We start from the raw sequence: 15181 nt of genomic DNA, 5'->3' as shown, positions 1-15181 counted from the left end.
GCCTTAAAAATGTCACCTACAATGACATACATACAATGACATCCAAAAATGTCTATATTTAAAGAGGCACAGCAAAAGAAACATAATACAAAGTGATAAAAAATAGCAAGAGGCAAACCGTTTGGGTTAAACAGGTTTCCTTTGCAGATATGAATGACATTCTGTCTAATGTGTAGATATTAGTGAATGGGATTGGGTGAAGTGACTTAATTAATAGCAACACATTTAAATGGATGGGTTTTAGTTGTACCGGGATTTCAAACCATGTGCCTCTGTAATGAGTGTGTGTGTGTGTGTGTGTGTGTGTGTGTGTGTGTGTGTGTGTGTGTGTGTGTGTGTGTGTGTGTGTGTGTGTGTGTGTGTGTGTGTGTGTGTGTGTGTGTGTGTGTGTGTGTGTGTGTGTGTGTGTGTGTGTGTGTGTGTGTGTCAGGTGGATGCTGCGCTGGGCTCAGAGGAGATGGTGGAGACCCTGACGGAGAGGAACCTGGACCTGGAGGAGAAAGTCCGGGAGCTGAGAGAGACGGTTACTGACCTGGTCAGTGCGCCTGTGTTCTTCACCCACGACTTGCATGCAATCAGTGTTTCATTAAGACCTGAGGCCCATTTTACAAATGCCCTCTAAATCAGTGGTTCTCAAACCTTTTCATGTCAAGGACCCCCAAATTGTTGTACAAGCTTGCAGCGCGGCACGAAGTGACACGTTGTGAGCTTGTAGATCTGCTATTTTCAAAAGATTTGTATACATTTTGAAAACTTAAAATGGGACATTCTGCATAAGGAATACTTTTACTTTTGGTATTTTAAAGGAATATTTCCCCCCGAAAATTACTCACCCCATGGAGACTTTCCGTCGCATTCCTAAGCCAATAATTTGATGACCGGCAGCGGTTCCGTATGGAGACACAAAGGAGATTCTTTGTGTCTCCATACGTAACTGCTGCCGGTGAGTAATCGATAGAAAAAAAGTCATTTTGGGCGTGAACTATCCCTTAAGTACATTTTGATGCCACTACTTTTGTACTTTTACTCAAGTACATTTTGAATACCAGACTTTAGCTTGTAACAGAGTTTTCCTACATTGTAGTATTGATAATTTTACTTAAGTAAAAAAATGTGAGTACTCCTTCCACCACTGCATTTGGCTTTGTTATACGCCTTACAATGTATATACTACCACACATGACGGTCGGTCCCCTCTTCTGTCCTCCCAACAGGAGGCCATTAACGACATGAATGACGAGCTCCAGGAGAACGGCAGGGAGACTGAGATGGAGCTGAGAGAGCAGCTGGACATGAGCGGGGGAAAGGTCCGCGAGGCCCACAAGAGAGTTGAGGCTGCCCAGGAGACCATGGCCGATTACCAGCAGACCATCAACAAGTATAGAGAGCTCACTGCCAGCCTGCAGGTGCATAGATTACTACACACATACACGTTTGTACTGCTAAAGTTAGCGCAACATTTTAGGATGGCTTTTCGTTATAAATGCATTTTCCCCCCATGAGTTTTTTTGCCGTTTATAACCCTGAACTCTAAAATCCTAATTCTGACCCCAACCTGAATATTTTCCTAATTGTAACCTTGGCTCTAAAAGTCTTTCTACTATATATCATTTCTACTATACTTATGGGGACACTTGGTCTTCAAGTATAGTCACAACCTGTTACACGCACACACACACACAGGAATGAGAAGTGAGCTGCTATGATTATCAGTAGTTTGTCAGTAAATGCAGATTTCTGACTGCTGTCTGTCTGTGCTTTTCCCTGTGCACTAGGAGACCAACAGAGAGCTGACCAACCAGCAGAATGCCAACGCTGAGCAGGTCCTGCTGCATCCTCCTGCAGAGATGTTTGATTTCAAGATCAAGTTTGCAGAGACCAAAGCTTATGCCAAGGTACGGCTGAGACGCGTGTCAGGATGCTTGGAATCTGATTGGGAGTTGATGGGGATTTGAATCAATTCAATGACAATAAAAGGTCTAAAGTGACAGTTTGGTACCACTTGGGTACACTTTGGTACCACTTGGTACCAAAACTCAAGCCATACTGGAAAGAAATGGAATAGAAAAGGTTGTATCCAGTTCAACTGAGCACTAGGCTTACGTGATCACAATTCTTGTTAATGGCATCAATGGACATTTAGTTTAAAAGTTTTACATTAATAAAAGTTTGAGAAGAGTAATGAATAGTAACCGCTCATATCATAAAATTAGGATAATCATTTCTGGATCCTAAAATTATTACGATATTTATCAATTCCGATTCCTTCATTTTCATGGGTACCTGGCAGTTTGGATATGGCTCCTAACTTCTATACCCAACCTTGACTGTGTGTCTTCCAGGCCATCGAGATGGAACTGAGGAAGATGGAGGTGGGCCAGGCTAACCGCCAGGTGTCCCTCCTCACCGCCTTCATGCCCGAGTCCTTCCTCCGCCATGGAGGAGACCACGACTGTATCCTGGTGCTGCTGCTCATTCCGAGGCTCATCTGCAAGGTGTGTGTGTGTGTGATCTGCAACAAAAAATAAACCTAATTTGTCTAAACATCTTCCTACAAGAGCCCGACCAATGCCACATGGGTTCGATCGATTTATTTAACAACATAGGCTATTTCTGAAAATGTTTGAATAGGGCTTATCTACAAGCTCACAATGTGTCACGAGCTTGTACATCGGCTATTTTTTAATTGTTTTGAAAACGTTTTTTTTAATGTTAAAAGGGCTTAAAATCACATGCCCAAAATAGGGACACTCGGTTGAAAGTGGTAAAACATTGGGACACATCGGCTGCATAATTACAATACTGATCGTCAAATAACTAAAATAATATACCATATACCAGCCAACCGATGTATCGCTCAGGCTCTGCTTCCCACCTGTACCCAACATGTCCGTGTGTCATTTCCCCTGCAGGCGGAGTTGATCAGCAAGCAGGCCCAGGAGAAGTTTGACCTGAACGGTGACCCCCTGCAGGGTACCGCGATGAGGGGATCCCGTGGAGAGCAGCTCAGCTTCGCCTCAGGACTGGTCTACTCCCTGGGCCTGCTGCAGGCCACTCTGCACAAATATGAACAGTGAGTGACTATCGCACATGAGAGACTAAAATGGGAATGTTGTCATTAGAGAATACCCAGTACCCACCATGCTAAAACTTGATAACAAGATTCCAAATGTATAAAAAATATTAAAAGAGTCTGGAAATGCTCCATGTTGCTATCCAGAACTGAACACCTTTGTTCCCAATTAATTGAAGAGCTTAAATACTTGAGGAAAATTCAGTCCAATGAGAGAGAACTTTTTTCGCTCTTGGTTCGTTCTTACTCTGTTAACTTCTTAAGCCCTACATAATAGACGAATAGTGAAACTAGCAACTGTACAATCTGCTATTTTTGCAAACCGATGCAAGGGAAAGTGCAACATTGTATCATATTGGTCCCTGAATCTGAACAAAGCAAACACACTACTGGTTTGAAAACACACTTAATGCATTACTTTTGAGCGTCTTGTGTATCACAAAAACTAATGTTATCGGTCTCTCCACTCTCGCCACTTCTAATACTATCTGTCCTTCCATTGTCATGTCCTCCTCTCATCCAGGGCTATGAGTAGCTGCAGTGTGGAGGTGTTTAAGAGGATGGGCACGCTGTACTCAGAAATGAGCGTCCACGAGCGCTCTCTGGACTACTTCATCGACCTGCTGCACAAGGACCAGCTGGATGAGACCATTCAAGTGGAACCACTCACCAAGGCCATCAAATACTACCAGGTAACAACATTACAGGACCTCTCGTCTGCCATCTAGCATTTAAAACATACACACATTTGTGTGTGTGTGTGTGTGTGTGTGTGTGTGTGTGTGTGTGTCTCTCTCCATGGAAAAACTGTGCATGTGCCCGGTCTGCATTAATACGCATTCAACGTATTCATGCTTGTTACTTGTCTGTAAGTAACTCACTACTGTTGTGTCCTCCAGCATCTGTACAGCATCCACCTGGCGGAGCACACAGAGGACTGCACCGTGCAGCTGGCTGACCACATCAAGGTATTTCAACGCCTTGTGATTTTATTTTGTCTTTATTTATGTTTTGTTGGTGTTTGCTGCTGTCTGCTGCACCTTTAATGCCGTCACACCCTTGCCCGTTAAAGCCGAAAGCAAGCTACGTACACTGCAACTGTAAAGACAAATGGATCTAACAAAATAAGACTAAGAATTTATTTTGTAATTTGGTGATTTAAAAAAAAAAATTCTGTTGTGATTTGACACTATAGTCAAATTTAACAAAATGTCTCAAGACAGTTTACATATAGAGCAGAGACCCAACGTTTCCCCCCCTGAGAGAACATTTGGCAACAGTGGCAAGGAAAAAACTCTCCTTTTAACCACTTAAACCCTATACTTAGTTGACTGGATTCCCAAGAACTCTATTCTAGATCCACTCCTGTTTTCGCTCTACACTGAAATACATTGTCATCAAATGTTTGCCCCAGAATAGGGTTCATGTGGTTATTGGGAAGAAACCTTGGGCAGAACCAGGCTCTAGAGGGTGGGCGCCCCTGAGATACAGGGGGATGGAGAGAGAGAATAAGTGCCTGGTGTGCATGGATTCAAGTTCTCGCCACGACTGATTTCAGTCATTTGTATTCCATAGAAGCCAGCATGTCTTCTATGGCATCATGTTGCGCACCTATGCTCTCAATGCGCCTGCGACTGTTTCACAAATCACACATTACGACTTGGCCATACAAACCTTTTTCAGTCGTGAGATTGTATTTTGCTTTAATCCATGGGTGTGTCTCAGTTCATCCAGAGTGGCCTGGACTGTGTGGCAGTGGAGTCGGCTCGCCTGCGGGCCTTCCTGACCGCCGGTCAGGAGAGCTCCAGCCTCTGCATCCTGCTGAAGGACCTGGACACCTCCTGCTCCGACATCAGACAGTTCTGCAAGAAGATCCGTCGCCGCATGCCCGGAACGGACGTGATGGGAGCACCCGCAGCTGTCATGTTTGGACCACAGGTACACACACACACCCATTCTGCTGTCTGTACGGGTCAGTGATTCTCAAACCCCCCCATTTTGATGTGCATTAGGCCACGGACCCCCATTTGATACAATTCTTCATCTCTGGGAACCCCAATCTACCCTGTTAAATCCTTTTTCAATTCATCAAAAAGCTACTTTTTCATATAATCTTTCACTGACATATTTTTCACAATGACCATTCCACATACAGTTAATGTTTTTTGACAACTTCTCTTAGAGTGTCTGCCCCCGACAACCACAAATGTATTTCATTATGTACTTTTACAGTTAATAACAGGATTTCCATGGTCATGGAATTCCTGGATATATTTTGAAAAAATGAGAAAAACTGTCTGCCAGGCCTGGAAAAGGTTTGGAATTCATCAAATGTTTTGGTAGATGTTTGGATATACATAGATTTTGGCTTTTGACTTTGTTCATAAAAAAACATGTCTAACATTACATGAAATATGTAACATGGTAAAATGCAGTGCTGTGTGAGAGCTGCCTATTATACGGAACATCACGTAATAAAAATAATACATCTACAAGCTAAGAACAAACGTTGTTAGCTTGTAGATCTGTTCTTTTGTCATGTGCCGCCTTTGCTCGAGTCTGTCTTGGGGCATTGATGGAGTAAGAGCCTCATTATTGCCACCATACGATTGATATAGGCCTGGAAATAGGGTGAAAAAGTTATGGAAAAGTTTAGTCAAACGCTAGCCTGGCTCCAGCCCGTGAATCGCTAGCCACGGCCATTAAAAAAATATGTTCAGGCGATTCTGGTCTGGTGACGCTCTCATAGGAGGTCTCAGCCTCGGTTGAAAATCTGATCGACGAATCGGGATCGGGATAATCCAGTACGAACCAATCGCCAAAGAGTCTTTGAAAAAAAAAACTTTGGCCACGCCCCCATCTCAGCAACCGGCTGCATTGAGAGGGCTTTCAGACTGAATAATGGAGTGAAACGAAATGAAAATTCAGGCTGAGTGTCAGGCTAGTCAAACGCTGTAATGGCCGGGATATCGATTGAGGCAAAAAAAAATCTGAAACTGACTGTTACACAGAATGACTGTACAAATGGGCCCCTTACAGACCCCTACGTTTCTGTTTGTACACCTGGTGGTCCCTGGACCTGATGTTGAGAACCAGTGGTATAGGTCACGTGTGATTGGTTCACATGCATGTGTCGTGTCACGGCTCACAGGTGTCGGAGATGCTGATAGAGTGCCGGCGCCAACTGACGCGGGTGGTGGCGGTCCTCCAGGAAGTGGCTGCGTCCGGGGCTCAGATGGTCGCGGCTCTCGCCGAACAGGAAGGCCTCAACGCACTGAAACTAGAGGATACGGCCTTCATCGCCGTGGAACAGGTACACCGGAAATGCTCACACTTTTACTATACTTTGGCTATTCAAAAATATCAGATCTACAAGCTCATAGCGTGGCACCGAGTGCAGCGCTTTGAGCTTGTAGATCTGCTATTTTTGAGATTTTTAAAACATTGTATATTTAAAGCGAACATCTTTGCTTCTGGAGGTCGCAGGAACAAAATATTTAACAAATGTTCGCTTTAGAAAATACATATTCAAATATTTTCATGATAATTTTTTTTTTGCAGATCTACAAGCTCATAGCGCGGCACTCTGTGCCGCGCTATGAGCTTGTAGATCTGCTATTTTTGAATAGCCAAAGTATAAAATAATGGTTATGGCTAAAGTCTAAAATGACACAGATGCGTTCCCGGATTGAGTGGGCAACAGATCATTTTAAATGCTGGATATTGAAATAACGGTACTTATGTTATAATTTGGCATTCTCATAAACAATAAATTTGTTTTTATAAATGTTGGAAAAGGGTGTTTGAACAGCTAAATCTACCCTACCTCATAGTCATCGGGGTGATCAAGCTGTCATCTACTGCTCTCTACTGGTAGAATTGTGCTATTAGTTTAAACTTGCAGTGAGAGAATTTATTTGAATGGAAAATGACAAAATATAAAAATGTAAAAACACGCAAATCGCTGGCAATGGGGGAGTACTTTATGAAAATACTCTGGCAGTCAAAGAGTTAAAATCAACCTTTTACAGTTGAGAAGCTTCCAAAGCATTATAAATATTATCTGGTTCTGAATGCTGCCAATATTAAAAGTACGGGCAATACTGTGTACATCAAGGAGCTTCTTCCGTTGCTACCCGTAGGGTCACTTTTTCAAAACTTCTCATTTTAAGTCATTTCCATACAATTATATGGAGGGAAAAAAATAAACTGATATTGTTGTTTAGATATGGACTAGCATGTAAAAATCGAATGTTGTCCCTATATTGCCGTCTCTGTAATAAAGTCAGTCTCACACTCGCACACACACACCGCTCTAAAGCTAAGGTCTTTCCTCCTCAAGGTGTACGGCTCCAAGGAGCTCAACGCCCAGGAGTGCTTGCGCCAGGCCTGCAGTGCCGTCATCGCCACCATGAACAAGATGGCCACCGCCATGCAGGAGGGAGAGTACGATGCAGAGAAACCACAGGCCAAGGTACCCGTCATTGCCTCATGTCGTTGCTGTCGGGCAGAAACCTTTTATACGGTCTCCATAGTTCAACGTTATTATTTCTTCGCAAATGAATGCCCTACTTCCTCGTACAAGATTGTCGCGAAAAAATCGCACAAACAGCAGGTTTGGAGTATTTCCAATTTTCAGTACTTTTACTTCTACTCCACTACATCTCAGAGGCAAATATTATACTTTTACTCCACTCTAATTATTTGAAAACTTTAGTTACTAGTTAGTTACTTTGTAGATTTTGATTATCATTACAAAACATGCGACACAGTGGGAGCTTGTAGATTGGCGTATTTCTACAGTGCAGTATTGATACTTTTACTTAAGTAAAGAATGTGAGTACTTTTTCCACCACCAATGAAAAGTATTAGCAAGAGCTTGTGAGTAAATAATAACAAGATATTTTTTTCCATTTCCTGACAACTATCGCTTTTGGACATGCAAGCTATCCTAACTGAAGTGTAGAACATTATTGAAAGGATCTATGCATTTGAAGAGAGCCTTTATTTACTTGTTGCTCATCATCTGGTCATGTTGTGGCGTCTCCCTCCTTCTCCGGTCAGACTCCTCCGGTGGAGATGCGTGCGGCAGCCCTCAGGGATGAGATGATGGATGCTGAGGGTCTGGGAGTCAAACTGGAGGACAGAGAGACCGTCGTCAAGGAGGTCAAGAAATCCCTCAAGATCAAGGTAACTGACGCTAAGACCGAGTCAAACTAAATGTAATGCCTCAACTCCTACAATTCCCAGTTCAAATAAGATTATTTTGGGCGGTCCCCAGTTCAAATATGATTCTTTTTGGGGGGTCACGGCCTGAAAATGTTGAACCAAGGTTGAGAACCACTAGTAGTACTAACAAAATAAATAATGAGAATAATAATGGCACATTCTAGAACCCCATGCGCTGAACAACATCGTGGAAATAGACCTGCGAACTAAAAGACTGCAAAAAATATATACCTTTCCACTTTGTGTCATGTCTATAATACAATTCAAATGCACTGGTGTGGCTACATGCAGTATAAACATCAAGCCAGCGAATACCTCTCATTGACCAAGGCAGTTATTTCATCACATTTTATTCCAACTCCAAAAACTTGTTTTAATAGATTATTATCTGGAGGAGAAAATGATTGATTCTGAAAAGAAAATAGATTTGTTTATCAAGTAATTCAGATCCTAATAACCCCCCTTTCTCTCTCTCTCTCTCCCAACACACTTCTTCCCTCTTTCTCTATCTCCTGCACCCACCCCAACCCACTCAGGGCGAGGAACTGAGTGAGGCCCACGTGCGTCTAAGCTTGTTGGAGAAAAAGCTGGACACCTCGACCAAAGATGCAGATGAGCGTGTGGAGAAGATTCAGACCAAACTGGACGAGACCCTCGCCCTGCTCAAGAAGAAAGAGAAGTATGAATGATACATCTCACAACTTTAGTCTCTCCGTTCCTGAGATCATGTAATTTTGTTCAGAGACGGACGCAGACAGAATTTGTGCTTCATACTTCAAATGGCACATCTACAAGCTCACATTGCGACACATCGTGAGCCTGTGTATCAGGTATTCTTTTCGAATAACCAAAGTATAAGTAACCTAACTCTGCCAGATGGAACATTTGTTTCACACGCTACTTCCATCTGGGACTCCGTTAGCAGAATCGATGCAAGACGGCGATCCCTTTTTTCAAGCTACTTGACAGGTGATTGGATGGGGCCGTCTGTCTGTCAACCAATCATATTGACGTGTCTACATGACGTATAGTACCTGCGCCAGCAGTAGTTCTTTTGTATACTATTCAACCATGATGAATCGTGAAAGAACTACAACGCAATAAGTGCTTCTCGATGGCGTCACATCTGGCCCGCCAAGATCCCGCCCCTAGCAGCCGCTGATTGGTTCGCACACGCTGCTGTGCGGAAAAGCGTTACTCTCTGAGCGAGCCCAGATGGATGCTGTATTCTGAACCTGTGAAGTCAATACAGCCCCCATCTGGCGTAGTCAGGTTAAAGTATAAGTGCTCAACCCATTAAGACCTGGAATGCATCTGTGTCATTTTAGATTTCTTTGGCTATTCAAAAATAGCAGATATAACAAGCTCATAGCGACAATTTTGCATATCTTTGAATATATATATTTTTAAAGCGAACATTTGTGACTCAAATCTTTGCTTCTGGGGGTCTGCGGCCAAATACATATAATTTTGGGGGTCCTTGACATGATAAAGTTTGAGAATCACTGATATAGCAACATATGTTTTTTCAAAAAACATTTTGTAGAATCGGCCTCAGGTCTTAATTGCTTAAACCCCAAACAGCACTTTATCAGGTTGGCGGAAGAGGACGTTTTTTAGTTTGACGTTTTCTCTCATGACTTGCCTCTCTCTTTCCTTCTGTCTGGCACTCTGTTACTGTCTCGTTGTCTTTCCTTTCCCCCTCCTCCCCTCTTGTGTGTCTCTCTCCTCATTGTTTTACACGCATGGCTCTATATCGTCCGGTCTTTTGTCCCCCTCCCCCTGTCTCACTCGCCTGTCCTTTTGTCCTCCACAGGGAGTTTGAGGAGACCATGGACGCCCTGCAGGCCGACATTGACCAGCTGGAGGCCGAGAAGGCCGAGTTGAAGCAGCGCCTCAGCAGTCACCAAGCAAAGATGACCATCGAGGGCATCACCCAACGAGGCCCGGCGGCCACTGGCATCGCCTCACTCGTCCAAGGAACCGCTGGAGGTAACTATAAAGAAAACATCACATGAATGCACCTGGGACATACACCCTCGCCCAGGTGGATCAAGCCCCGACTTAAGTCCCACTAGCTACCCACGGTCAGTCCTATTAGGGAAAGACAGGGCCACTCAGTCCGCTTCTCCGGAACTACTCTGCCGGGACTGGGGGAGGCTCTGGCACGTGGAGGGACTAGGCTCTGTGCATGGGCTCTCCTCCTTCGTCTCACCAGGTCCAGGATCTGAGCGTTGCACCAGACTCCCCCCGATCCAAACATTTCCTTTTGGCGTGACCGTTTCTTGGGCCGTGGTGCTACTGCCGGCTCCACTTAAGAGTTTGCTGCCAAAAATTACCCTTTTTGTCTTACAACCTGGTCTATGGAAGAAGTATAAATTGGGCTGAAGAGTGTGTGTGTGTGTGTGTGTGTGTGTGTGTGTGTGTGTGTGTGTGTGTGTGTGTGTGTGTGTGTGTGTGTGTGTGCGCATACAGGTATTGCTATACTTTTGAGGTCCAAACACTGAGAATTGGCCTTCTAGTGAGGCCTTTTTCTCAAGTGAGGTCCAAAATGCCAGACCCACAAGAGACATGTGGTTTAGATTTTTTTGAGTTAATGTTACAATTGGGTAATTCATAAGATTCAAGTTGCGGTTAGGATTAGGCATTTTAGGGTTACAAATGGCAAGGAAAGGGAAAAGAAATAGCCATTCTAAAATGATGCTGTCCTCACTGGTATAGTAATACCAATGTGTGTATTGAGGTGTGTTTGTCAGTTTATAATAGAGATTTCCTGTCTCCATGCAGCTGGTGTGTCTGCCTCCATGTCGGGACCAGTGGAGGTGGTGGACTCTCCTCTCCTCAGACAGCAGGTGGAGGTGCAGAGAATGGCCATCAAACACCTCAAGAACGAGAGCATCAGACTCAAGGTACAGCCACAGTCTTCCCTGGCTGACTACTGTCTAGAAATCAATTTGAAGTAGTCAAACTAAATTTTATCAAGTTAAATAAAGACCGATATAATAGGCCTAGCCAAAATATCGGTCGGACTCTAGCAATGAAAGTTGTATACCAAGCAAGTGTTAATTTCGCCGACAAACTATGACGAAAAATGTTTGTCGACTACCTTTTTTCACTGATGAAAACTAAATAAAAGCAAAGCAGTGATGACAAAAACTATGACTAAATACACCAACAATTTTGTAGAAAGATAAAAACTAGACAAATGTTGGGGAGGGACTAGTGGATAAGAGATCCAGTAGAACTAAGACAAGTCATTTTATGCTTGGTTGCGTGTGGGTGTCACACTCCGAAAATAGCTGTGAGCTCTTTTTGGTAGCCGGTCCACAAATCAGGCATTATGACGCCATCAAGGCGTGCCAAAATGTATTTCAGTTGACTAAATATTAGTCAACTAAAATTTGTCAACTAAATCTACAGTGAATTTTGGTAAACTAAAACTAGACAAAACATTTGAGATGACTAAAACTAAATGGAATTTTATTCAAAAGACTAAATACTGTTACCATAGCGTGCAATACTTATTTGGCCGGTATTTGTTCTGTGTCTAGGCTGAGAAAATGAGAGCACAACTAGCCTCCCTGCCTCCGCTCCGTGTTGCCAAACTGCCCCAGCTGGACAAGGAGCGCGGCTCTCTTCCCGAGGGACTGAACAACACCAGCATCTACCGCAGGACCGACCAGCTCCTAGCCACCCTGCTGAAGCTGAGCGCTGGGGTTAAAGTGGTGGACATCACCGGGAAGACACCAGGTCTGTTGATCCACAGTTATTGACTCCACCAGGCCGAAGGCATGGCGAAAGAGTTTGTTTTGCACCCTGTCCGTCCTTCTGTCTGTGAACAGCTAATCTCTGGCACCGTTAGCCTGATCGCAGCGAAACTTTGCACACACACTCCCTGGATGCCAATTCCGAATTTTTCACATGGGCCTGTTATAGCGCCACCAGGTGGCCGATTCTACCTGACCTGGTGGAGACCTGTGCTCCAAGGAGCACTTCTTCTAGTTATGTTTTGAAATATTAGTTCGTTTTTTGTTTGTTTTCAGTTTGGTGTTTGGTTATAGTTTAGTTTTATGTTTCTGTTTGATTATAGTTTAATGTTATAAGTGCACAAGTAGTAGTAGGAATTGACTAGATTTAGTTTCATTTTTTATTTGTATTCTCAGTTTGTTTTTGAGTTATGAGGAAAATAGTAGGATGAAAGAATCGGGTATGATGTTAGAAAAACAAAAATGGATTTCACATGCAATTCTATTTGTTTTAGTTGGTTTCAATATTGTTTAATCTAGTTTTATTTAACCATAATAACTCTAATCCCCAGACCGTGGGAAAGAGGGTGTATGTGTGGTGTTCATTTGCCTAAATATGTGAATGTGTACCCTTGCCTTGGCGTAAGTGTATGAAGTGTATAAACTGGCTGATATTCTAACTTGCAGTCAGTGCCAGCGCCCAGCTGATGGAGCAGACGGCTCGGCTGCAGAACCTCAGCCAGACTCTGGACAAACTCAAGGTGACAACTAACTTACTGTGTGTATATATAGAACATGCCACTGAAAACCCCAGAAAAGATGCTCAAAGTCCATGTTCCATTTGGACGGATGGTGCTAGAGAAGATTTACGATAGTTCACTCACCTTTTGTGCTATACTTTGTTTTACGTCAAATACAGAAAATAGCTGAGCTACGAGCTTGCGATGCAAAAATCAATCGTGTTTTGACCAGTATACTATTTGTAGATCTTTCACATTTTAAATCCAGCTGTATTGGAAGTTCCATGACATGATTCTCTTCTTTCCTTCTCTCTCAGGGTGAGGTTGCAGAGCATGTAGTGTCACAGCAGCCAGGAGCAAAGGCAATCTCTGACTTTGCCACCTTCCCTATATCCAACTTTGTTAAGGTAATAATACATGCACCAGGGTTCCCTGCTGCACTTCATAACCCAGGCCTTTATAGCAAGAACACTAAGTTAGAATAGGGAGATAAAAGGTTTCTGCCATGCCCGACCGCAACGATATATCAATGATCAACTGGGAGTTAATTGTTACCTGAGATTATCCGAGGGCAACAATAAATGAATGCCAGGTGCTAGTTTGTTTATGACATTAATAGTGTTACTTATTCCACCATGCAGAGACTTGGCCAGTCCTTTTAGCCAGCAGCCATCAGGCTCCTCAACCAAAGATGCATCTCATGCCTAATTCACTTAATTTGTCATATCGTTGCCGTCGGGCAGAAACCGTATCTCAATATTTTAACTTTTTGAGTTTTTTCGTTAATGGACAGAGTCGGCTGTCTGCTCACGAGTCGCATCGTGGCGCGTTGTGAGCTTGTAGATAGGCTATTTGAAAATAGCCGATGTATAAAATAGGGCTAAAGTGGTTAATGTATGTTATATAATATAATAATCTATATCTGCAAAGTAACTAGTAGCTAAAGTTTTCAAATAATTGTAGTGGAGTAAAAGTACAATATTTGCCTGTAGAAGTACAGAAAATTGGAAATACCTCAAACTTGTGCTCAAGTACAGCACTTGAGTAAATGTACTTAGTTACTTTACACCACTGGTGAACCGTCGAAGGTTGCTTCTCTCCTCCTGGTGTCTCATGCATTATTTCATACATGATTCATGATTCTCCATTATTCCCTATTTCATGATCTCTATTCACTATTCTTTGATCTCCCCAGGCCAAGGAAGAGGAGCAGGGAGGAACGGTGTACGTGGGTCGTGTGTCCATCCCCTGCCACCGTGGACAGGAGCAGGTCCATCGCCTCGTCCTGTCTCAGCAGCAACTCCAGCGGGTACACCACCTGGTTATGGGCTAAAAAACCTCTGCAATCAGGCCGGGGAGGGGGGGAAGAAAAAGCACAGAATAGGCTCTATGCACAGCAGCCATTTTGGAGAGAAATTGGGCCGTCTCTTACTTCCTTCACATGTGTTACCAATGGTACTAATGAAGGCTCTGTTCCATTCTGGTCTAACAGAGTCAGGGTGCTGATATTGTGTCATGTTGACTCACTGGAAACACTTTGCTACACCAGTGGGTCTCAAAGTGTGGTCCAGGGACTCTCATGGTTCCTTGAGGGGGTTCCAAATGGCCCCTTAAAAGGTTTGTAACTCTGAGAGTGTACACATGGAACCAAATGGACCCTTACGGGTCCATTTTGTTCCATGTGTACACTCTCAGAGTTATGGGGGTCCTTGACATTAAAAGGTTTGAGAACCACTGTGCTACATTAAATGGAACAAAGCCTTCATTAGTGTCATTGGTAAAACCTGTGAAGGAAGTAAGGAAGAGGCCCAATTTCTTTCCAATATGGCTGCTGTGCATAGAGCCTATTGTTTGGGGGGGGTTCCCCCTCCTTATTGCATTCTGCTCTGTCCTCCCTCCACTTTTCTATAGCGTTTCCATTGCCCGATTTATATCGATCTATAGCCCGAAAATAGCCGTTCACGTTGTGAACTTGTAGATCAGCTATAAATAATAAATCAGGCTTAATTCTGGCTATTGGAACTGACATATCTGAAATGATACCATCTGAAATTAAAACTAAAGAATGTCATGTTTTATAAGCAATTATGACAGGTATGTACGTGTGTGAGTGTATATATATGTCTGTTTGTTGGATTTGTTCTGGGTTAAATGGGAACATTAACCTGCACTTACTGAGTTTTGTATTTTTCTTGCAACTCTCAAGCCTTTTTGTCACCTTTTAATATGCTTAATAAACTCCTTGCATACAACAAAGGAAGAAACAGTTTTTTCAATCCAAGTTAAACCATCCCATCAACGAGTTATACCTTATACGGTCTTAAGGTATGGATATATGCACATTCATATAGCATGTAGTTCACATAAACACAAGAGCTAGGTGGAGGTTCCTG

The 15181-nt window shown here is 43.2% G+C and overlaps 1 protein-coding gene across 2 annotated transcripts in view; it reads left to right on the top strand.

Moving 5' to 3' along the window:
* LOC311034631 (dynactin subunit 1-like) overlaps positions 1–14387 on the top strand; it is a 29691-nt gene extending 15304 nt beyond the window's left edge. Inside the window, exons 12-29 of one of the 2 annotated variants that reach the window (XM_084042544.1) lie at positions 431–535; positions 1215–1406; positions 1776–1895; positions 2343–2495; positions 2913–3073; positions 3597–3765; positions 3973–4041; positions 4799–5011; positions 6225–6386; positions 7416–7547; positions 8138–8263; positions 8839–8981; positions 10119–10294; positions 11090–11211; positions 11854–12052; positions 12736–12809; positions 13106–13195; positions 13984–14387. In XM_084042544.1, coding sequence (XP_083898670.1) covers positions 431–535; positions 1215–1406; positions 1776–1895; positions 2343–2495; positions 2913–3073; positions 3597–3765; positions 3973–4041; positions 4799–5011; positions 6225–6386; positions 7416–7547; positions 8138–8263; positions 8839–8981; positions 10119–10294; positions 11090–11211; positions 11854–12052; positions 12736–12809; positions 13106–13195; positions 13984–14121 — 2544 coding nt within the window. In that variant the 3' untranslated portion in view covers positions 14122–14387. The remainder of the gene's footprint in view (positions 1–430; positions 536–1214; positions 1407–1775; positions 1896–2342; positions 2496–2912; positions 3074–3596; positions 3766–3972; positions 4042–4798; positions 5012–6224; positions 6387–7415; positions 7548–8137; positions 8264–8838; positions 8982–10118; positions 10295–11089; positions 11212–11853; positions 12053–12735; positions 12810–13105; positions 13196–13983) is intronic. The other variant, XM_084042545.1, reaches the window with a different exon arrangement.
* Positions 14388–15181: the final 794 nt, after the last annotated feature.

Source organism: Gymnoscopelus microlampas (assembly GCF_963454915.1).
Source record: "Gymnoscopelus microlampas genome assembly, chromosome: 19".
Classification (NCBI taxonomy): domain Eukaryota; kingdom Metazoa; phylum Chordata; class Actinopteri; order Myctophiformes; family Myctophidae; genus Gymnoscopelus; species Gymnoscopelus microlampas.
Note: the sequence above shows the minus strand (reverse complement) of the source record. Positions and strands in the feature narration are given on the sequence as shown.